General features: G+C 52.8%; 9 protein-coding genes across 9 annotated transcripts; 6 read left to right on the plus strand and 3 right to left on the minus strand.

The window, feature by feature from the left end:
• Positions 1-159: 159 nt before the first annotated feature.
• On the plus strand, positions 160-1,012 carry J4E87_002745 (uncharacterized protein; the record flags this gene model as incomplete). Its single annotated transcript, XM_049374380.1, has 2 exons — positions 160-238; positions 288-1,012. The coding sequence occupies 2 exons, from the start codon at positions 160-162 to the stop codon at positions 1,010-1,012; spliced, it is 804 nt and encodes a 267-aa protein (XP_049235371.1).
• Positions 1,013-1,416: 404 nt separating this feature from the next.
• Positions 1,417-3,957, plus strand: J4E87_002746 (uncharacterized protein; the record flags this gene model as incomplete). Its single annotated transcript, XM_049374381.1, has 5 exons — positions 1,417-1,774; positions 1,931-2,631; positions 2,684-3,048; positions 3,106-3,526; positions 3,586-3,957. 5 exons carry the CDS (start codon positions 1,417-1,419, stop codon positions 3,955-3,957), a joined length of 2,217 nt encoding a protein of 738 aa, XP_049235372.1.
• A 178-nt stretch (positions 3,958-4,135) lies between these two features.
• On the minus strand, positions 4,136-4,766 carry J4E87_002747 (uncharacterized protein; the record flags this gene model as incomplete). The annotated part of the gene is made up of 3 exons (XM_049374382.1): positions 4,136-4,183; positions 4,234-4,402; positions 4,564-4,766. The coding sequence occupies 3 exons, from the start codon at positions 4,764-4,766 to the stop codon at positions 4,136-4,138; spliced, it is 420 nt and encodes a 139-aa protein (XP_049235373.1).
• A 299-nt stretch (positions 4,767-5,065) lies between these two features.
• J4E87_002748 (uncharacterized protein) lies at positions 5,066-7,016 on the plus strand (the record flags this gene model as incomplete). Its single annotated transcript, XM_049374383.1, has 2 exons — positions 5,066-5,282; positions 5,338-7,016. 2 exons carry the CDS (start codon positions 5,066-5,068, stop codon positions 7,014-7,016), a joined length of 1,896 nt encoding a protein of 631 aa, XP_049235374.1.
• Positions 7,017-9,290: 2,274 nt separating this feature from the next.
• On the minus strand, positions 9,291-10,379 carry J4E87_002749 (uncharacterized protein; the record flags this gene model as incomplete). Its single annotated transcript, XM_049374384.1, has 2 exons — positions 9,291-9,838; positions 9,893-10,379. 2 exons carry the CDS (start codon positions 10,377-10,379, stop codon positions 9,291-9,293), a joined length of 1,035 nt encoding a protein of 344 aa, XP_049235375.1.
• Positions 10,380-10,994: 615 nt separating this feature from the next.
• J4E87_002750 (uncharacterized protein) lies at positions 10,995-11,934 on the minus strand (the record flags this gene model as incomplete). The annotated part of the gene is made up of 2 exons (XM_049374385.1): positions 10,995-11,654; positions 11,881-11,934. The coding sequence occupies 2 exons, from the start codon at positions 11,932-11,934 to the stop codon at positions 10,995-10,997; spliced, it is 714 nt and encodes a 237-aa protein (XP_049235376.1).
• Positions 11,935-12,058: 124 nt separating this feature from the next.
• Positions 12,059-14,407, plus strand: J4E87_002751 (uncharacterized protein; the record flags this gene model as incomplete). The annotated part of the gene is made up of 6 exons (XM_049374386.1): positions 12,059-12,063; positions 12,088-12,433; positions 12,490-13,099; positions 13,147-13,890; positions 13,939-14,248; positions 14,296-14,407. 6 exons carry the CDS (start codon positions 12,059-12,061, stop codon positions 14,405-14,407), a joined length of 2,127 nt encoding a protein of 708 aa, XP_049235377.1.
• Positions 14,408-15,138: 731 nt separating this feature from the next.
• On the plus strand, positions 15,139-16,269 carry J4E87_002752 (uncharacterized protein; the record flags this gene model as incomplete). Its single annotated transcript, XM_049374387.1, has 3 exons — positions 15,139-15,364; positions 15,423-15,722; positions 15,785-16,269. The coding sequence occupies 3 exons, from the start codon at positions 15,139-15,141 to the stop codon at positions 16,267-16,269; spliced, it is 1,011 nt and encodes a 336-aa protein (XP_049235378.1).
• Positions 16,270-18,587: 2,318 nt separating this feature from the next.
• Positions 18,588-22,090, plus strand: J4E87_002753 (uncharacterized protein; the record flags this gene model as incomplete). The annotated part of the gene is made up of 5 exons (XM_049374388.1): positions 18,588-18,931; positions 19,009-20,238; positions 20,416-20,645; positions 20,693-21,231; positions 21,278-22,090. The coding sequence occupies 5 exons, from the start codon at positions 18,588-18,590 to the stop codon at positions 22,088-22,090; spliced, it is 3,156 nt and encodes a 1,051-aa protein (XP_049235379.1).
• Positions 22,091-22,124: the final 34 nt, after the last annotated feature.

Raw genomic sequence — 22,124 nt, forward strand, 5'->3', positions numbered from 1 at the left:
CATGTGTTTGCACATGCAGTGGTCCCCAGATTTTTGGAATGGTCATCCAAAGCGGCTAGCGGCTGGCGAGACTACCGCGGCGTCATTCACACCCCAGTGCCATGGATTGCGTTGTGAGCTCATCGAGGCCCCTGGGAAGAGCACACACCCCACGCAGCCATGCGACCAACATCGGCGTGCCTCGCGCCTGGCTTCGTCAAGCGGAGTCTGGACGAGTTCAAGCGCCTCTCCAACTTCGGTGAGCTCTGCAGCTGCATGTGTGCATGCGCCGCCACTGACACGCGCAGCACTCAAGCTCGAGGGCCTGCGCTCCCCGTCCAAGCCCTTTCCGCTTATGCACTTCGACCACGCTGAGGATCTGGAACGATGCAAGCGCATGAGCGACAAAGACATCGGCGGCTTCTCCACCGTCAACTTCGACCACCATCCTGTCTCCCAGACGGAACCCCCCCACGTCCGCTTCCATGGCACCATATCCACACAACTGCCACACAACCAGCCACACATCCAAAGAACGGGCTATGCCGGATGGAGGACACTTGATCGAGGCTCCACCATCTTTGGCAAGTCCCTGTGGGACGTGAGCATGTACAACTTCCTCGCAATCCAGTTCAAGTCGGACGGCCGCAAGTACTTTGTCAATGTGCAGACCGAGTCGATTGTTCCTACAGACATCCACCAGCACCTGCTGCACTCCAAGACACCTGGCGAGTGGGAAACCATTTTAATCAGGTGGAACGAGTTCGTGCGGACGAACCATGGGCAGGTCGTAGAGCCACAGAGGGAGATGTTGACACAGAAGGTGAGGACGGTGGGCATATCCTTGATAGACCGTATACCGGGGCCCTACGATCTGAGCATTAGCAAGATTTGGGCAACAAATGCGACAAACGAGGACGAATTTCTGAACAGCGCTCCTGTGCCGCGTTTGCAGTCAAGTGCGAACGATCTCAAGAAGGTCGCGAGGAAAGACTCAGGATTTGGCCATGCGTCACGGGAAACAGTTGCATAGATGTAGACGTTCATATCCATATCAAACTATGAAATCTTGTATACAGTCGTGAAATGAAGTCTGTACCGCCAGATCGCCGGCAAATTGATGGCTTGGTAACCTAGGCACCAATCGGGTAGTGATTGGGGCACCTGGGCAGTCTTTCGGGCGCATGACTTCGCGACAAGTATTGTACGCGCTGCGCGCCGCCTCGGTTGTTCATTCCCTCCCACGACCTCCAACAAACACCACATCCTGGACGTCGCAGCCTTGCCTGACAATCAGCAATCGCCTTACCTGGATACAATGCACATATCGCGCGGAATCACACGACAAAGGTTTTTCTGTTGGCGATAATCGCCAACGCTGACACCGTCAACGCCCAGCGCTGTGTTCTGCTACAAGCATTAAACCGCCAAACAAACATGGCCACACCGCGCTACCTCACGGCGCAAAAGATCAGCCTTCTTGTCTTGACCCGTCTCTACTGCACTTCAAGTCTTCCCTATTCCGCTACGATACCCGTACTTTCCTTCATCTTGTCAAACAATCTTCCTTCGGCACCGTCCAGCGCTCGGCCACAGCGCTCCAACATCTCCAGTCAACAAGACACGTGTTTCTCAATCGATGCCTTTGAAGATGTACTTCAAGAACACCCCTCCAACATGCCGGGCCGAACTCTTCTCGATCTCTTCCTCAAACACATGTGGGAAATGAACTCTTTCGATGCGCTGCACGCTCTCTTCGACAGTATCCTAGATTTGGTTACACCTCCGCCACACGGTACACAAGATCAAGAATCACCAGATCGGATCCATCTTTCCAAGACATCACCACTTGGAGCTTTTGTTCGTAGAGCGCACCTGGAATTCACGAGGCTGCAGTTCGACGATTCAATGAAACTATGGTCTTCATTTATCAGGTACAGAGCCCCAACAGCTCAATGGACAAAGAGATTGGCTGGCTTGGCATCAAGTGGTGTAGACATGGTTGTATCCGAGATGGGTCTGAGAGCTGGCGACGACATGTACGAGATCGCGTACGGGAATCTACAAGAAGATCAAGAGGAAGGAGCGGGCATGAGTTTGAACGATCTGGATCGAATCCTGGACTTCCAACTCGATAGGCTTCAGAGGCTCGGAGACCGTGTTCCTGGCGATATGAAGAGTCAACTTCGCAATATGGTCAAGTCGTCCGGCATTGTACATCGGCAAGCGCATCTCGTACAATTCTTCGATGCCTGGAAAGCCGGAGACTACACATCTGCTTTTGACAATCTACATCGCTACTACGATTACGCTATGCAGACTCGCGAGAAGATCCATTACCAGTATGCTTTACTGCATATGGCTATCCTTCAGGCCGACTTCGGCTGCTTTGGCGAAGCGATAGCTGCTATCAACGAGACAATTGCCACAGCCCGGGAGAACCAGGACATGACTTGTCTGAGCTTCAGTCTCAGCTGGCTAAATCATATGGCGAAAGCCTACCCCAAGCAGATGAGGGGTGCCGGTTACATGAGCATGCTCGGAACTGAGAGGGATGCGTTGGCCTTTTTGAAAGCGAAAGCCAAGGAGACCAAGATGTACAGCCTGCTCTGCGCAAGTTTACTCAACGAGGCAAAGCTTTCTCTAGCGACGGTACGTAGTTCATGATCGCGTTGATAGACTACCAGGACTAACTCACACATAGGGCGACTCTATTCCCCGGGCATTAGAACATATTTATCAGTCTTCACATCTCAACATCAAAGAAAACGTCAACAGTTACGGTAGTCAAATGCTTCTCACAGGGACATTCTATCAGCGACTTGGCATCCCACATCTAGCCAACATTCATTACGAGCTTCTCCTCGATTGCTATTCACATTCCTGTCCGATTGAAGAACGTCTCCGTGCGATCGCTCGCAGAGCTTTCGTTACAAGCCAGAGCGGCCGCTACGGCGAGGCTATCATGATGCTAGAAGCTGTGGATTCCTCGGTGTACAAATCGCTCAAGTTTTACCAATTCTTGATACTTTGCATTGGCCTCATTAAGCTCAGGAGAGCCATTCGAAGGTACCATTCTACCCGCACCTGCCTAGATTCAAGTCATTCATGCTGACATCAGTGTAGATCCGACTGGTCAACGTCAACTTATTTGCTCGAAACCCTTAAACCGACAGCCTCGCCCTCTACCCCAACTCTCGATCCGGAACTCTCTTTCCTTCAACACGACACGTACATTGAGTACCTCATCTCCACATCGCAGTTTCCTCTAGCCTATCAATGCATTTCATTACTGGCACAATCTCTCAAAGAAGACAATGCAGACATCCAGCAGCGTGTTTCAGTGCTGCTAATGCAGGCAGAGTTATGGAGAAAAGCAGGTAAACCGGAGAGGGGCTTCAGCGTTGCGCTGCGGGCGGCAAGTGTGAGTTTCAGGGCGCGGCTTGCAAGTTCGCTATGGTCCGCAGTGGGCTGCCTGGGTGCGATACTGAATACTCTGGGGGAATGTCGAGAAGCGAGGAGGTTGGTCGAGACCGTGTTGCCGCAGGTACGTTGCCTTTTTATCCTTACTCGCTACGGAGTTGCATATGCTGATGTCTGGAGCAGGCTCTAGAAGGCGCAGATACCATGCTTACAGGCACTCTGTACTCGCACCTAGCAGACTCGTATATGGGTCTCGCCAATCCCACCGCCTTGACAGTCTCGACGTCGAACGCTGGTTCCCATCCCCCCTCAACACCGAGAGCAGGCGAGCTGACATCAAACCGTTCCCGTGTCGCAAACATCGCCAAAGCGGAACTCTACGTCGACCGGGCGAGGGAATGCTTCCAAAAAGCAGCGTATTTGGATGGAGAGTGCGAGCAGCTGATGAAGAAGGCGATTATAGCGAAATTGAGAGGTGATGAAAAGGTTGCAGAAGAATGGGCTATGAGACATAACAGTGTTTGGGATGAGGGTTATGGATCACAAGATGTATAGGCTGCTACCAGAATGTCACATATCACAGGACAAGGTGCAGACGCAAAGGAAATGTATTGCTGGCTACCCCAGCTTGCTTTCGCTCGTCGTACTATATACACATTGAACCCCACACTTGACCCAAATGCTGGCCCGCATGATTCTTGAATCAATGCTTGGGAGCGTACTGTGCAATAGCTTACTCATCCTTCTTGTGGTAGTTGACTTTATCGTTCCAGAAGAGGGTCTATCGTCAAGTCAGAACACTAGCCCATCACGTTGCCGTCGAAGTCTTACCTTGTCACCATCTCCCCAGAAGTAGTTCTTGGTACGGATGTTCTGGTATGCGTACTCGGGCCTCTCGGAGCGGGGGTTCTCGTGTTCCTCGTGGGCTACGTGCTCCCAATGAGCATCCCACCTGACCTTGGCGTTGACACTGGCGACGATGATGCAGGGGACGGCAACGCTATCATAGCATTAGCAGATTCTCTTGCTTTATCAACAACCCTTTTAATATGATGATCCGATACCACCATCCTCTCGCATGTGCCCTGGCTCCACGCCCTTCCCTCTGCCCCGTTTAACCCCCTCCACCTCCGGAACGGCCCCAAGTATCTAGGTACTTACTAGAGCGACAGCTTGCGCCAGAACTCGCCAGACTCAGCGGCGTGCTGAGCAATGTGGGCACGCTCGCGGTTGAACTCGTTGTCCTCGGTTCCGGCAAATTGCTTGGGGCTCTCGGAGCTGTAGTTGCGGCGGCCGGCGCGGGCAGGGGCGCGGGCGAATGCCTGACGAGGCGCGGCGCGGGCGAAGGAGCGGGCGGCGAACATGGCGACGTTTGTTCGGCGTGATAGAGTGGAGGGAGGGTGCAATTGGCGTTGGCGTGAGACGTGACGACGGGAGCTCGAATTGACGAAGCAGAGGCTTGGCGGATGGGCTGATGCGGAGTTTCCCGCTTGCTCTTAGCGTGGCCGCGCTCGGCTGCCGGTAATGTGACGTCGTGTCTGGCGCGTGAAGTCGCGTGTGACCGTGTCTTGCATGTTCCTGTAAAATACAGAACAAATGAGATGACGACGTGATGATGTTCTTGGTTCGCGCTCACTGTCGCTCTTCATAACCGATCAACGCCATGGTCCGCATCACCACCTGGAATGTCAACGGCATTCGCAACCCGTTTGGCTACAAGCCATGGAGCAACACGAGGACCTTCAATGCCATGTTCGACATCCTCGAGGCGGACATTGTCATCATGCAAGAGTTGAAGATTCAGCGCAAGGATCTGACGGATGACATGGTCCTTGTACCTGGCTGGGACTGCTACTTCAGTTTACCAAAACACAAGAAAGGCACTTTCCACGTTACACAGTCCTTGTTCAGCGGCCTTGCACTGACACAGTCCAGGCTACTCAGGCGTTGGTATCTACACTCGCCAATCCATATGCGCCCCCATTCGCGCCGAAGAAGGCGTCCTAGGCGCTCTCTGCCCTCCCGGCTCGACCACATCGTACCGCAACCTTCCTGAATCCGCCAGCATTGGCGGTTACCTCAGCGCCGCGCAAATGGCCCATCTCCCCCCCGATCTCGACGCTGACAGCCTCGACTCAGAAGGACGGTGTCTGGTGCTTGAATTCCCAGCCTTTGTCCTCTTCGGCGTCTACAGCCCAGCGAACAGCAATGGCCTACGAGACGGTTTCCGAATCGGCTTTCTCACAGCGCTGGAAACACGAATACGGAACTTGACGAAGATGGGCAAGCATGTGATACTCACGGGTGATCTCAACGTCTCGAGAGATACCATCGACACGGCCAGGGCGGAGGAGAATATGCTGTCGCAAGGCATGACGCATGCCGAGTATCTGAGCACTCCGAACAGGCGAATCTTCAACCAGCTCTTGTTCAATGGAATGGTTCCGGGTCAACGAGACGAGGGGAGAGAAGAGCCGGTCCTATACGATCTGTGTAGGGAGTTCCATCCTGACCGCGAAGGAATGTTCACACACTGGGAGCAGAAAATCAACGCTAGGCCGGGCAACTTTGGATCACGGATCGACTTCATACTGTGCAGCATCGCGATCAAGGACTGGTTCAAGGAGGCCAACATTCAGGAGGGACTGATGGGGTCGGATCATTGTCCAGTGTACGCTGTGACGAAGGATGTGGTGCCCATGTCACAGATATCAGCGACCGGTGAGCACGGTGCTGAAGATCAGGTGCACGTGTTGGACTTGATGAATCCAGCGGGCATGTTCAAAGACGGCATGCGGCAGCGAGAGTATGACATAGTCAAAGATCTCCCAGCACTCAGCGGAAAGCTCCTAGCCGAATTTACGAAGAGGAGGAGTATCCGAGACATGTTCGCCAATAAGCCCACCCTACCAAAGTCTGCACCAGCGCCTACGGCACCGATTGCCGACGAAGAAATGCAGACAAAGGTAGATGACATGTCTACTCCCAATACGACCATGGACGACTCCGACAGAGACCTTAAACTGGCCATCGCGGCTTCCATGGCGGAAATGCCTTCAGCAGTTGATAGTCACCTTGCATTCACCCAGAGCCCGCTCAAGTCGGTCGAGAAGCGACGCGCTTCGGCATCAGCATCGCCCAACAAGCCAGTCAAGCGGGGAAAATCTAATACCACAACCACGTCCAAAGCCCCCAAGGGCCAGCAGTCGCTCAAAGGCTTCTTCCAAAGCCGAACCAAACCCGCTGATGCAGAGCCCCTCAAAGATGCAGCACCGCCCGCCTCGCCGTCTACGAACAACGATGCTCCCAGCCATTCCACCATAGACATGCCTCGTCCGCTGTCGCCCATAACCTCCGAATCTTTGGACTCCGATCCGCGCGCCTCCCAGGAAGCGTCAAAAGAAGGCTGGACAAAGCTCTTCTCCAAAAAACCAGTACCGCGGTGCGAACACGGCGAGCCTTGCATCTCGTTCACGACCAAGAAACCAGGCATGAACTGCGGAAGACAATTTTGGATGTGCCCTAGACCGATTGGACCGACGGGGCAGAAGGAAGTGGGCACGCAGTGGCGGTGTGGGACGTTCATCTGGTGTAGTGATTGGAAGGGTAGTTGAGAGAAGGGACATAATATATGGATACTGATAGATGGTTCTGCTAGGCTATGAATACGCTTCCCTGCGGCTCGCATTGGTTCTGCTTACGATGACGATGCTAAAATCCTCAGGGCAGTTGTGGAGACTGAAGCTCACCGCAGAAATAGCAGGCAGATCAAAAGTGTCTGCATAGTTACAGTATCACCTATCAGGCTCGGCAATGAGATTAATAGTCACGCCGGGGCGAGTAGAAGGAATTTGAAAGTTATAGGGCCGTCCATGTCAGACCATATCAATATGTCATGTTCAATGGTGCAAATAAGACCACAGTCTCGACAACTAATATACTAAGTGCTCTACAAAACCGTTGACGTCGATCCTAGAAGCTACAACGCTATATGCATCTACGTAGTACGCCGTAATGCTACTGTGGTTTCTCTGCTCGACTTAACACTGAAATAATATGTGTGTGTTGAGATGTTGCATTAGTCGTCTCTATAATGGCACTGCATTCGGCTATAACTCTACTAGTATACATTAGACCTTGAAGACTGCTCTTAATACACTTTCAGTACTTGTTATGAAGCTGTGAAGATCTCAGGGAGTTCTAGTAAGTGTGTTAGGGTCACTATCTTGCTTTTTGTCAGCCCGTAGGCCTGCCTCGCAGACAGGCATATACCTCTATATAGCTGTACCAAAGCACTGCCGATAAGTTTAAGAAACATTTGAAATGGTGAAAAGACAATTTAACAGGCGCTCTGTAAAGGCTGAAAGGTCTATGAGCCTTTCGGTCATATCCCTTTACTGTAGAACAGAGAGGAGTGTATGCCTAACCAACATTTACCCCGGTCGTGACTCCTCGCAGCCAGAGCCCGGACGTCACCACTCGTACGTCGGTCACGCCCAAAGCTATCAGAGGTGCATTGAGTTTTGTACAAATATTTAATTCTATGCTTACCAGGATTGACGTAGAAATGCATTGTACATAGATGCTACCTCTTGGACTGAGTTATAACACCTAAGCTATCTGTTGATTTGACCGTACGACCACTGTGTACAAGGTCACAAAAACTTTGCCTAACTCATCTTCATATATTTAAGAGTCTTTCATGAAGTACTTGCCAGGCTAGACATGAGCTTGTGTTGGCGATACTCCTGCCAGTCAGCCATCCTCGATTTCAACATCCAACCCGACACCAAACGAAGATGTCGTACCTATATGTCCCATCCACCTATTAGAGAACCCGAATGTTGATTCAAATCCTATGAGTCACCTCCGCTTACGCCTAGGCACATCAGAGTCCTTCAGCACATGGGCGCGCTCGGACGAGCGGCGAGACAGTTTCGGCCATTATGATACCTGGGCACCAATACACCACCACCCCTCCAAAACCGCAGCGGCAGAGATATTAATACGCGACTCATGAGTCCGGCAGCTTCACTAGGGGATACTATATAACGACCTCAATGTCGGGACTGAAACACCACCATCATGCAAGCCCGTCACACCCTTCCATGCAGCCACCAACACTACAATCACATACTTGCATACATCTCCTTACATGCCAACTCAAAGTCATGTCGGTCAAGCAATTTAGTAAACAGATCACTGCATATTGCTTTCAGATCACGCTAGGGAGAGGTGAGCTTTTTATATGTGCATTTTTGGTATCTTTTATTTATCTATTTTTGGAGTTGATATGTTCGTCTGATGCTGCGCATGCGCGTACGACCGATGATGTGTATGCTACACCGTGTAAGACATAGGGTCTGGACGGGGTATCTGAAGTGGTGACCACGAACCATATATCGTTGAAGGCAACTTGGTTGTGATCGAGAGAAAAAACACACGCTTCACCCATGTTCCCATCATCAAGACCCAGAAGTCTCTTTTATGGGATCGTGCATCCTGTATGCACATTGCGTCAGCTGTCGTGGGTTGTGGTCGTAATCGTAATCTAATCGTAATCGTAATCGTAATCCGGGAAAAGAGTGGAAGGTGTGCCTGACTGGGCGCTTCATGAGAAGGTGGCAAGCTGGTGACAAGCGAAAGACTTTTGGGAGCTCTAAGAGCAAGGGATGTTGCTAAAGCAAGGGGAATGCCTAATCGAGACGTAGAGACGGGCCGGTTGTATTGCCAAAGGAACGCAAATTGTATGCGGAGCAGATCGACAGAAATCGGGTGACGGTGTGTGGGAGTCGCCGGTCTTACAAGAAGCGCGAATCCTTGGTCAGTGACGTGCAGACCTCTGGCACATGTACTTTCCAGATGAGGGTTGGATGCTTGAGGCGTTCCTAGTAGGTGTCATGGGCCAAGGCGGGTAGTATGGCATCATCGTCTGCGCCGTCGCGAAAGGCGAAGAGGTCGTCATCAGCCAGCGCAAAGGTTGCGTCCATGTTGAAGTTGAAGCCGAACTCGTTGTCAAGGCGAGCATGACGAAAAGACTCTGAGTCGTAGGTGATGCTGGCAGACACTGGATCTTGAGGGAACATGTCGAGCATGTCGGCCACATCAAAGAACGGAGCGAAGTCGTTGATAAAGGGACTGCCAATATCAGGAGTGATGTCGTTGACGGGAAGCGCATTCTCATAGGTCGAGCTAGGCGATGATATCGCAATGTTGGGGGCGACTTGAAAGTTGACAACCTCAGGAACAGTCGAAATCGCCGATGCGCGCTTAGCCTTGCGTGACTGGCGCTTCTTCTTCTCGCCTGGCTTCCTAGGACTATACTTGTAGTCCGGATGCTGGCGCAAGTGCTCTTCCTTGGCCGACTGTGCGGCAGCCTGCCAGGGCGCCTTGCCAGTTGGTCCGAGGTCCTTCCACATGTCGGAGCAGAATGAAGCTAGGACATTGTAAGCATGTTGTATTAGAGATGGAGAGTGCTGTGTGCACTTACATAACTCTTGAACAGTGAGCTGCGGGAACTCGATCTTCAGATCCTTAGCCATCGCATCTCGGAAGATGATCCAACAATTCATTGGTCGGGGAGCCTTCTTGATGACGTTGACAGAAAGGGCGTCCAAGCCGACAGCAGAATCGCTTGAAGTCTTCACCAACTGATAGTTGGGTTGGGCCTGAGGTGAAGCTGCGGTGTTCTTTGGCATCTTGACGATAGTGTGTGAGGTTTTGGTGGTCTCCATAGGAATGAGATCAATGAGTTTGATCGGCAATCCTGTCTTTTCGGCCAAGGCCTTCTTGAAGAGCTCTGCTACGCCGTTTCCGAGCAGAACGGGGAGGTTGTCCGGGATGATTACCATGGTGTCGCCGCGTTCGAAACCCTCGGCGCAAACGCGAAGAGCGTTTTCTAAACGGCTCAGTGCGTCCAGGGCGAGCTGAGACACTTCGCCAATGTCAGCGAGAGTGCGGTGGATCTCAGCGTTCATTGTGGTGAGACGATGATGTATGGGCTGGACAAAGTTGTTGTTGCAGAGAAAGTATGGAGCAATTGCGAAATGAAAAAGGATTTGAGTAGTGGAAGTTGGTGGTATTTCGACGAGATGGTGAGAGCAGAGACTTTGTTTGTGGCCGCGCCAAGGCTGAGCAGGCCAGGCAACGAGTCTGCGCGTTTGCAATGGTCAGTGCATACGTCAACAGCAGTATTTCCTCGCTCACCTGATGAGACTGTCTCAGTCTCCTTCACTTCGCGAACAATCCCGGATGGTCTCCTCTATAGCGCTGTTAAGAGGGATGTTCTTGCATACTGAGCCTTCTCACAAATGCTATTGGTTGTGACATACACCGTGATGTAACTTGAGGATGAAAACGAGATGAAATTGGAGAAGCCCTCAACTTTTGTCGGCGAAGTGGTATTTTGAGACAAAGGAAATAGCATCAAGCCACGCACGAGGCAGCGCTAAGACACGTGTAGCTGATTTGACGAAAGGTATGTCACTAACCAGATGCTGCGCAAATACGGCAACCCCTTGCATACACGACGCAAGCCGTAGAATTCCGAACATGCCGGTCGTTTCCAAAAAAAAAAAGACTCCTGGTGTTTCTCATGACGACATTCCGTTTGGCTTGATTTCTTGTGCGTTTTCTGAAAGGCTCCAATCTCTGACTTGGCCTTTCCAGTCTGCGATGCGCCCGTCACGAACCCTGACTACGACAACTCTGACCTCTGCTCCCTCGACGTAACACTTGGTGCCCCCGTCACCTTCTCTTAGTGATTCATCAGCGTTTTCTCGTGAACCTATGCCCCCACCGCCCCATAGTCCTTCGCCAGCGGGAGGAGCCGAGTGTGTGTCCTCGCCACCAGGACTAAAGGTATTGTTAGCCAGGTGTTGGGCTTTGTACCATGTCTCTTCCTCGGAGCCAGAAGGCACGAGTTCAGCAACGCCATTGATGGTGGCGCTGATGCGACTCAGGGACGCGGTGTTCATGCCAAGGAGAAGTTCGGCCAAGGATCCCGAACGTGGCGCTGGACCTGACGGCGAAGGCGAGCGACCCGGCTGGCTCAAGGTTGGAGGGCGGTGAGAAATCCAGTCATGCACCAGGAGAGATACTCGAGTGTTGGCCTCGAGATTCTGTGTTTTGCGGGAAGTTGAAGGTGTTGTCATGATGATAGTGGGAGTTGGAGAATACGGAGTGTTAGGTAAGTAGGTGTAGTTCATCAACGAGACGTGAGGAATGTTTTCCGAGCACGTTGCAAGATGGAGCTGTTTGAACTTGTTAGCACATAAGCATACGAGAGATCGGGGGTGTTGGCAATGCATGTGTTTATGAGGCGGGTATGAATCACGACACTTGGTAGGAAGGGTTTGGGGGGAAATGAACTGCTCGAAACAAGCGAGGAGGGGTTATGTAAGCATGCGACGTGTGTTGGAATGTGATCCCGATGGAAGAATGAGATGAGACAAGATAAAAGTGTTTGGAGGGACTCACAAAGCGGGCATTCTGGAGGCAGGTCACCACCTCATCCGGTAAGCCGCTAGACATGGCGAGACGGATCAAGAGGGGGGTGAAGACGTGAGTCAAGAGAGGCAGGCTGCGAAAGGTGGACGGTGCTGCCGTGCTTGATCAGGCGCGTGAGGACGGTTGGCAAAACTTGACGGCGGGAAGGATGACGTTGCGTGGAGCTTGTCCGTGCAGCATCTCCGCCTCCGCCGAAGCGCGCGGCATTGCGCATTCCGACGGCGACCCGGCGACGCAGCCATTACCTCCTGCCACAACAGCCGCGTCTGCGATGGCTGCCCCGAATGCAATCCCGCCTATGGAGGGCACTGACAGCGTCCATGCCGACCCGAACAGCGTATCGTCGCCCACGCATGATGGTGCCCCCGCCTCGCCCATGGATGAAGCGACTCCCACATCGCCTGACCAAGGGAGCGCACCCCCCAACGCGCAGACGCAGCAGCGCGTGCAAGACATGTTGCACTCAGACGTGGGCGTCTCCACCCTGCTGAACCGCCTCAAGGCCAGCATTGCGAGCGCCAGAGTCAGTGGCCACGAAGCCGGGCTGTTGTGCATTCCGACGGCTAACACGCTGGGCAGGACTTCGCCAGCTTTCTCAAACGCCGGGGAGCTCTCGAGGAAGAGCACGCCGGCAGCCTCAAGAAACTAAGCCGTCTGACGCTCGACGGCGTGCGGAAGCCTGACACGCGGCACGAGAGCTACCAGACGCAGTTCGAGCAGGTCCTCCACGCAAACGAGCGCATCGCCGACAATGGCACCCAGTTCGGCCTTGCCCTACACGCCATGCACGAGAACCTGCTACAGCTGGCCAACAAGATGGATACAAGCCGCAAAACTTGGAAGCAGCAGGGGCTCTCGGCAGAGAACAAGGTTCAAGACGCCGAACGGCTGGCCGAGAAGGCCAAGGCCAAGTACGACCAGCTCGCCGAAGACCTTGACCGGGTCAAGACAGGCGACACAGGTGCGGGCAGGAAGTTTGGCTTGAAAGGGCCCAAGTCAGCCGCCCAGCACGAGGAGGACCTCCAGCGCAAGACTCAGGCGGCAGATCAGGACTATGCCAGCAAAGTCCAGACGGCACAGGTCTCCCGCAAAGAGCTCGTCGCGACTCTGCGGCCCCAGGCTGTCTCTGCGCTGCTGGATCTCATCAAGGAAACCGACGCTGCTCTGACTATGGAAATGCAGAAATACGGTAAGTCCACCTGCTGCCCGCGTCAGCTTCGACTGACGCTGTCATAGCCTCGTTCAACGAGAAACTTGTCGTCAACAATGGCCAGGTCGTCAGTCCACAGCCACCCAAGGGCGCGACTACTCAGGCCCCGTCCAGCATCAACCAGCTCATCTACCAGATCAACAATGAGCGCGACTTTGACGAATATATTTTGAGCCATGCCTCCAAAGCACCTATCACCAAATCAGAGCTACAGTACCTGAAGCATCCGACACAGGCGCAGACGCGGTCACATCCAACACCACCTGCTGCTGCGAGTAGTAACCGACGTACCTCCATGCAGCTGCAGAGTCAGCCGCCGCCCTCTTTCCCCATGCCGCAGCCAGATGCCAACCCTCTATCGCCTCAGGGCCCTTCCAGTCTCGAGCCCTCGTTTGGGGGTCCCGCACAGCTGCCACCTTCGTCGTTGCAATCGCAACCACAGCCTTCGCAAGCGCCGCAGTTCAGCAACTCGCCCTACTCACCCGTGGGGCCCACGCCTTACCCACAGTCAGACTATCCTCGTGGACCTGTCGGTCAGGCTACGGCACAGCAGACTAGCGGAATTCTTTACAACAATGCCCAACCCCCGGTCAATCCCGTCTTTGGCGTCACTCTGGAAGACCTGTTCCACCGAGATGGCTCACCCGTACCCATGGTAGTCTATCAGTGTATTCAGGCTGTGGATCTATACGGACTGGAAGTAGAGGGCATCTATCGGATCCCTGGAACCTCGTCGCATATCCAGCAAATGAAAGCTCTCTTTGACAGTGGTAGGTGATTATGACAATTAGTCAATGCGGGCGACTAACGCTATACAGACGCTTCCCAAGTAGATTTCCGCAACCCAGAGTCGTTTCAGCACGACGTCAACAGTGTGGCTGGTTTGCTGAAACAATTCTTCCGCGAGCTTCCGGATCCACTGCTCACCCGCGAATTCTACGGCAAGTATATCGATGCTGCACGCATCGATGACGAGACCATGCGACGTGATTCCATGCACGCGCTAATCAATGCTTTGCCCGATCCGAATTATGCGACACTTCGTGCCCTTGTTTTGCATCTGCATCGTGTGCAGCAATCCTCCGAGGTTAACCGCATGAGCACCGCAAATCTGGGTATCTGTTGGGCGTAAGTCATCACTCGACCGAATCTATGTATCGACTAACCTCGTATAGGCCGTCCATAATGGGTCCTCATAAAGGCAACAATATGGCCGATGCCGGTCTGCAAGCCCGCGTAATCATTACCATTCTTGACAACGTGCTCCAGATATTTGACGAGGACTGAACAACTATCTTGCCTGGGCAGGGGCTCATGTCTGTCATGTTCTTGCAATCTCAAATCACGTTTCCTATTACCCTCTAGGTGTTCAATGTCTAATCCAATGCGGGCTCCGCTTGTGCGGGACGGCTACCGCATTCGTGAACAGCACTTTGTGTATGATTATGGTAGAGTACGAGAGAAGCAGGGACTAAGCTACATCATAAGAAGGCATGGTCGCTGCTCGCTGCTCGCTAAGGGGTATGAATAGCCACACGCAGGGATGGAGCAGTCAGGGACAGCGAAGTTCGAGGTCGAGGTTTAGAAGTGAATTGATCCAAATGGTCTCTTTCTAGTCTCGTGGTACATCTTGGGCCTCTACGATCATGTCAACAGATTAGATGCAAAGAATACGACCATGGATCTGGATGTTGGCCTGAAGACGCGATGAAAGTGTTCTGCGCTACATTGAAATGTAAACAGCGTTGCAACGCTTCCAGTAGAGCAATGTAGACGCGTGACGGAGGTTGGTGAGGTTTGCAGTGGGGCGCGCTTACCCCAGTGCCCCGGGCGGATACCTAGGCAGCGGGACGCTAGTGAGCTTGACAGGGAGAGCTGCAGTAGGCTGATTGAGGGGAAGCTGTGCTGTAGCCCGCCCAAACCGACACAAACACCACCACTACTCCACTCCATACACGCTGTCGGCGTTGGTGTGCAAATTGACCTCACCCTCCAGCTCCGGTCCCGACAGTACCATCATGCTCACACGCCGTGTTTGTGCCAGTGTGCGCGGCATCCTCTCCCCGCCGTGTGCCACCGCCGTCCGCTCTCAGGCCTTCAGTGCTGGCGCTCCAACACAGAGCCCGGCTAGAGCTCCTACCCTCGCCGACATCACACCCGATAGTGCTGCCAGCTTCAACGAGAAGCAGAAGAGCTTCCGCGACGGTCTGGTAGCTGCTCAGAAGCGAAAGGAACAGGAAGAGAGTCCGTTGCACGTCGCCCAACCTGAATTACCCAAGAGCGCTAACGTGAGTAACTACAGAAGATGCCCGCGCCCGTGAGCAAGAAAACGGCAAGAAGAAGGGCGGTGCGCTATCATCTCTCATCTACGGCACGCCCGAGGGCCGCGAACTCGACAAGGACATTGAGCGCAGCTTTTCTCAGGTCTTAGCTCGCGGCAAATACGTCCACTCCATTGTATTCCACGAGGTACTGCAAGACAAGGTCGAAGAGTACACCGAGTTGGTTGGAAGCTGGTACCCAAAGATGGCGTCCATTCCCGAGAACAAGGTCCATCTTGTAGGTAGCTGGAGGACTGAAGTGGGAGATTGCAACACCTTTGGTAAGTCTGCAACTCGCTCCAACGCTCGCATCTCTCTCAACGATGCTGACTATGCACCAAAGTACATATCTGGGAGTACCAACGCTACGAGGGTTACCACGAATCGCTACACAACATCCAATCCCATCCAGAGTTCCCTGCGTTCGATGCCAAACTCAAGACCTTGATCAAATCCAAGCACAACTCCCTAATGCAAGAGTTCTCCTTCTGGCCTACGACACCCCCACGCCAGCTCGGTGGCTTGTTCGAATTGCGCTCGTACACACTACATCCTGGCAATTTGCTCGAGTGGGAGACACATTGGCGACGTGGCTTGAAGGCCAGGCGGGAAGTCATGGAGGGTGTGGGTGCTTGGTTCGTCCAAATCGGTGATCTGAACACAGTACACCATCTGTGGCAATTCGCCAACCTGGAGGAACGCAAGGTCCGTCGTGAACAGAGCTGGAGTGTGGAAGGCTGGGGCGAGACAGTGCACAAGACCGTGCCGCTCATCCAGACCATGAGGAGCAGGATCTTGATTCCTTGCTCCTGGAGCACTGTTGCATAAGCTTCGATTGCACCGATCAAGCCACTCATCTGGTGTACGACCAAGTAAATGGCACTGTGCGCTGCTTACAGTGAGAGGGTGTCATGTCTGCTGTATCATGTATATGAGCAAGATCGATCACAATGTTCCAGAATGAGGCAAGTATCGCTAGTAGAGCCATCAAGCCTCCAGCGTCTAAGTGGTGCGAAGTTGCGAGGGGCTGCATCAATGTCAGATACACATTCGTAGAATATGATGATTCATCTCATTCGTTGTGCACACCGAGGTAGCGATCGTACCTGACATACCGTTTCCACGCTAAGATGTTGCCAAAACCGGCGGGCGGACGGGTCGCTACGTCATAAGATTTTGCGCTTGGCGCACCACCACATAGCAACAAGTGCCGCCGAAATCACTTTCGCTGCCAGAACCCCACAACAACTCGCCAACAGTTGCTGGTACTAAGCGAATAACACACCATGGTGTACATACGACAGGATAAGCTACCAAAGCTCAGGGAGTACAAGTACTCTGGCGTGGATCACAGCTTGCTTTCACAATATGTCCTCAAGCCTTTCTACTCTCATGTGGTCATCAAATGCTTTCCTATGTGGATGGCGTGAGTATTTCCAAAATCTCATACAAAGCAATACTAACATGTCTTAGACCCAACCTTGTAAGTTTGGCATAAAAAAAAAGATTTTATATGTCGAACCCCGCCGCAAGAGCTTCGTCCTTACTTACATGATGCTGTAGATAACACTCTCTGGGTTCGGGTTCATCATAGTCAACTTCCTCACCTTACTCTGGTATACACCGACCCTTGATCAAGATTGTCCGCCTTGGGTGTACGCCAGCTGGGCCATCGGACTGTTCCTCTACCAAACATTTGATGCTGTGGATGGGAGTCAGGCCCGCAGGACTCGCCAGAGCGGTCCTCTAGGCGAGCTGTTCGATCATGGAGTCGATGCGATCAATACGACACTGGAAGTATTGTTGTTCTCTGCGACAATGAATCTTGGCCAAGGCTGGAAGACAGTCCTCACGCTCTTTGCATGTAAGCCAGCACCTTGACATTACTTGCTTTGCATCTTATCTTGCTAACTACTGCAGCATCTCTGACATTCTACGTGCAGACCTGGGATGAGTATCATACCCATACACTGACTCTTGGTGTTATCTCTGGGCCAGTCGAGGGTATCATAACCTTGTGCATAGTGTATGCCTCAACTGCCTACCTTGGTGGAGGTAGCTTCTGGCAACGCTCCATGATCCAAAGTCTCGGAGTGAAAGAGCAAGGATTCATTCCAGAAGTGCTGTACAATTTGGCATGGAACGAATGGTATATGGTCTATGGAGGAGTTGTGCTCGTGTTTAACACTGTTTCGAGGTATGAACACATGCCATTGTACGAGACAGTAGGCTGACAATGACACAGCGCGCAAAATGTAATGAAGGCGCGTCGTGCCCGTGGTCAAAAGGCGCGAGTCGCTCTCCTGGGTCTTCTTACCTTCGGGGCGGCTTGGGTCCTCATCACGGCGTACTTGTACCTGCAACCTATGATCTTGCATCACCATCTGGTTCCGTTCATCTTCTACGCTGGTCTCATCAACGCGTACTCGGTGGGTCGCATGATCATCTCTCACCTTACGAAATCCCGATTTCCTCGAGGCAACGTACTGATGTACCCTCTCATCTACGGAGTGATCGATTCGCTCGGGCCATGGCTACAGGAGCACATTGGTGTCGGCTGGCCAAGTGCCTTGGGCAACGATGTTTATCAGGTTGCCTTTGTGTTCATGTGTCTAGGTCTTGCTGTCGGTGTGCATGGAAGCTTCATCGTGGATGTTATTTGGACGATCTGCGATTATTTAGACATCTGGTGTCTCACGATCAAGTACCCCTACCAGCCAGTAGAAGAAAACATCGAACGGAAGGGACAATGACGATCAGGCTACTGGGTCTCAACCACAAGGGGAGATGGAAAGGGTTGATGGGATTAATCCCACTATAAATTCCTTTGTTTGGGGATCTTTGCGTACGCCCGCAGGAACTCATCATCATATCTAGATGTTAGAGCTGTTGGCTGAGTAGCTTTACGAGGAGCACGACATCACGTAACTATAGTGCAGTGAAATACACCACACATTATCAACCTCAACTTCAGATACTCAAATATGTACCTTCCGCATTTCAAGGTTCCTGAGATTGATTGTGCCGGCCCGCATATATGTGTGGTGCCAGCGTGAGCCACGCTAGACCGATGTAGGTCACCCCCGAGCGCGTCTCCGCAATCACTCATCAACCGGAGCCAGGACTCTACAACCTCCAACGCAAACATGTCAACCGTGGGGGTAAATTTGGCTGTTACTAAAGACGGTGAGAGCTACAACAAACTACAGCGGCCCGATGGTTACCTTATGTCGACGCAGCCGCCCTCCATATCCTCCTCGACAGCGTCCCCGACTGCATACGGCAGCAAAAGAAAGTGCGCGCAAGAAGAGGCCGTTGGTGTTAAGCGCGCGAGGATCGCGCGCATCACAGCGCACCCAAAAAACCGGCCGCGCGCTGTAGATTCGTACCAAGAGTATGGGACACGGACGGTGCTACCAGGACTCGACGGTGAAGAGCAGTCATCCGACGAGACCACAAGCGAAGCGTTGGCCTACCTTCACGGTGTCCGGTGAGTGCTTACTTCATCTTTTGCACTCCCCTCACATGAGAGCATTATCAAGTGCATCGCTTATACATGAGGCCTAGGTCTGAAGCATCGGCGATTCCCACTCTACTCGTAGCCCCAAACAATGTCAACGCTGGCAAACTCGACTCAGACCATGACGAATCGCAATACAGAAGCCCGATGGATACTCAACGCGTCATATACAGGGAAGGAACCTGGATTGCCGTGGATTGTGAGTACAACGCTACCAAGTGGGAAACAGACTCGTTCGCCCTTGATCCACAGGAAGCTTGCACCAATGCTCTCCTCCAGCGCTTTCGAAACCTTCGCAAGAAACTCGCCGAAATGCGGAGGTATGGACGACTACCAGACACAGCAGCGAGCCGCGCAAAAGTAGAGAAGTTTGGAAAGCAGAAATGGTCGGAAACCATAGAGAAGGACTTACCGATTCTCCAAGAAATCATGCACATTGACGAGTCGACGCTGTATATGGCTCTACAAGGCTGCACGTTAGCATTGGGTCGATCAGCTAAGATATCCCGGGAGAAGAGCAGCTGGATATGGACCTTGTTGGCCCTAGTTGGAGATTTCGGTACTTTGGATCATGAGCGTGTGAGCAGAATTCGAGACTTGGGGCTCAGCGCAGGCCGGCTAGTGGGCCGACTCTACGCAGACAACAGAACATTGACGTGTGATGCACAAGAAGGCGAGTGCACTAGTCCCGAGGTCCCAGAGACCGATCCCAGAGAACAGACACATGGAGCTCACGACACGAGACATCTCGCGCCGAAAGTCACACAAACTCTGCGCGATGTTTCGGATGAGAAAGACAACGGATTAGACACGACGTCCTTCAGAAATGACAATGCCGTACTCAGCCAAAACACAGTCATTGAAGAGACGGATGATTCTGACGCAGAGATGATCATGTCTGAGGATGAAGTTGAATCAGAAAGCATTCCGGAAGATGGAGGTCTTGAGGAAGCTCGAGCGCGTCTTCTTGCGCAACTCGGAGACCGCTTGGTACATTCACAAGTGCCTCTGCCTCATACGCCCCCAATGCAAGTCCATCATCACCTTTCAAGGGTCGAGGCTGAGAGGCAGCGACAAGAAATACGCCGAGGAGAGCTGCAGCAAACTGCAAGTGCCACCAAATTGGCGCCAGTTTCCGAGCCGACGCAGGCCAAACCGCAGTCCATTACCCCATTGTCCGAGAGTGACTGGAACACGAAGGCAGCCATCGACATGATTCTGACAGTTGTAGCCGAGTGCTATGGACAAAGAGATCTGCTGAAATTTCGACTGCTCTGGTAGTTGCACACAGCGCGATGACTAGAAACCCATGCATCAATTTATTCGTTGTAATCCTGTGACTATATTTTGGCTACCGCAGTGACGTCGGTGTGAAGATGCACGGGCCAAGTCGCGGAGTAGAACGATTCTTTGCACACGCGCGCTTGCTCTTGGGCGATTGAGTCACTTTCCAGGTCCATGCAGCGCATTTCACCCCACTTTGTCTGCCCCGCGCTCTTCCAGGACGCCCTCCGATATACCTTCGCATACCGTAAAGTCAGCCGAACATTTATCCGAACCTACATTCTTGCACCCCGCCGCCGCTTCTCTACGCAAACTTCGCCCTTGGGCTTCGACGACGACATGGGCAAAGAAGACAAGAACAAATCGTTCAACCTGAAGGTGCCAAAGGGCACACGCGACTGTACATTTTGCCCACATTGCGCCCAAACGACTCGCTAACTATGTCAGGGACTGGCGAGGATGCCGCACTTCGCGACAACCTGTTCCAAACGGTAACGGAAGTTTTCAAGCGCCACGGCGCTACGACACTCGACACGCCCGTCTTCGAACTCAAAGAGATCCTCAGCGGTAAATATGGAGAAGACTCAAAGTTGATATACGATCTGCAGGATCAAGGCGGCGAGCTCTGCTCACTGCGCTACGATCTCACCGTTCCACTTGCACGATGGCTCGCCATGAACCCTAGCGTCCAGAGTTTCAAGAGATACCAAATCGCTAAGGTGTACCGCCGCGACCAACCAGCCATGACCAAGGGTCGCATGCGAGAGTTTTACCAATGCGACTTCGATATCGCGGGTTCCTACGACGCCATGATTCCAGATGCCGAGGTACTCAAGATTGCGACCGACGTCTTCGATGCGCTCAAGTGGGACTCGTACACGATCAAGATAAATCACAGGAAGATTCTGGACGGCATGTTCAAGGCTGCTGGCGTCAAGGCAGAACTGATAAGGCCGATCAGCTCTGCTGTGGACAAACTAGACAAGGTGAGCTGCAATCTCCATGTCTCTGCCAATCACTAACATGCTGCAGCTACCATGGTCAGAGGTCAAGCAAGAAATGGAGACCAAGGGACTGCCAGCAGACGTCGCGGATAAGATTGGTGAATGGGTGCAGCGCAAAGGCGGCGACGACATCATCGACTATCTCAAGACAAACGAGACCCTTTCTCAATCGGAAGATGTCAGCCAGGGTGTTCGGGAGATGGAACAGCTCTTCTCATACCTCGATGCTTTTGGTGCCCGCAAGAGGATCTCTTTCGATCTCTCACTCGCCAGAGGTCTAGACTACTACACTGGGCTCATCTACGAGGTAGTTACAGAAGGCTCAGCACCGCGCGTAAAAGGTCAGCAGCAAGAAATCGGCGTAGGAAGTGTCGCCGCCGGTGGTCGTTACGACGGGCTCGTGGGCATGTTCAGTGGCAAGCCTATTCCCTGCGTTGGCATATCTTTCGGCATCGATCGAATCATTAGCATCATGAAAGCCCGCGGCCAGTCGACACAGCGTGCCAAAGATGTCGATGCCTTCGTCGCAGCCTTTGGTGGTAAAGGCTTCACCGGCCTGTTGACAGAACGTATGCAAGTCGCTCAAGAGCTATGGGCTGCAGGCATCAAGGCTGAGTTCTCGTACAAACTGAAGCCGAAACTCCCTCAGCAATTCAAACAAGCTGAGGTGGCCGGTGTCCCGCTCCTCGTCATCCTTGGTGAGGATGAGCTCAAAGACGGCAAGGTCAAGATTAAGGTCCTGGGAATCAAAGATGACAACGACCCCGAGAAAGACGGTGTACTGGTGAACAGGACTGATATGATTGCCGAGATTCGGAAGCGACTACCAAGCGCAGCTTGATTGCAGTTGGCAGGCGGACTTCCAGACTGACAGT

The sequence above is a fragment of the Alternaria ethzedia genome (genome assembly GCF_023757985.1).
Source record: "Alternaria ethzedia strain BMP 0044 chromosome Unknown scaffold_5, whole genome shotgun sequence".
In the NCBI taxonomy this organism is placed as follows: Eukaryota; Fungi; Ascomycota; class Dothideomycetes; order Pleosporales; family Pleosporaceae; genus Alternaria; species Alternaria ethzedia.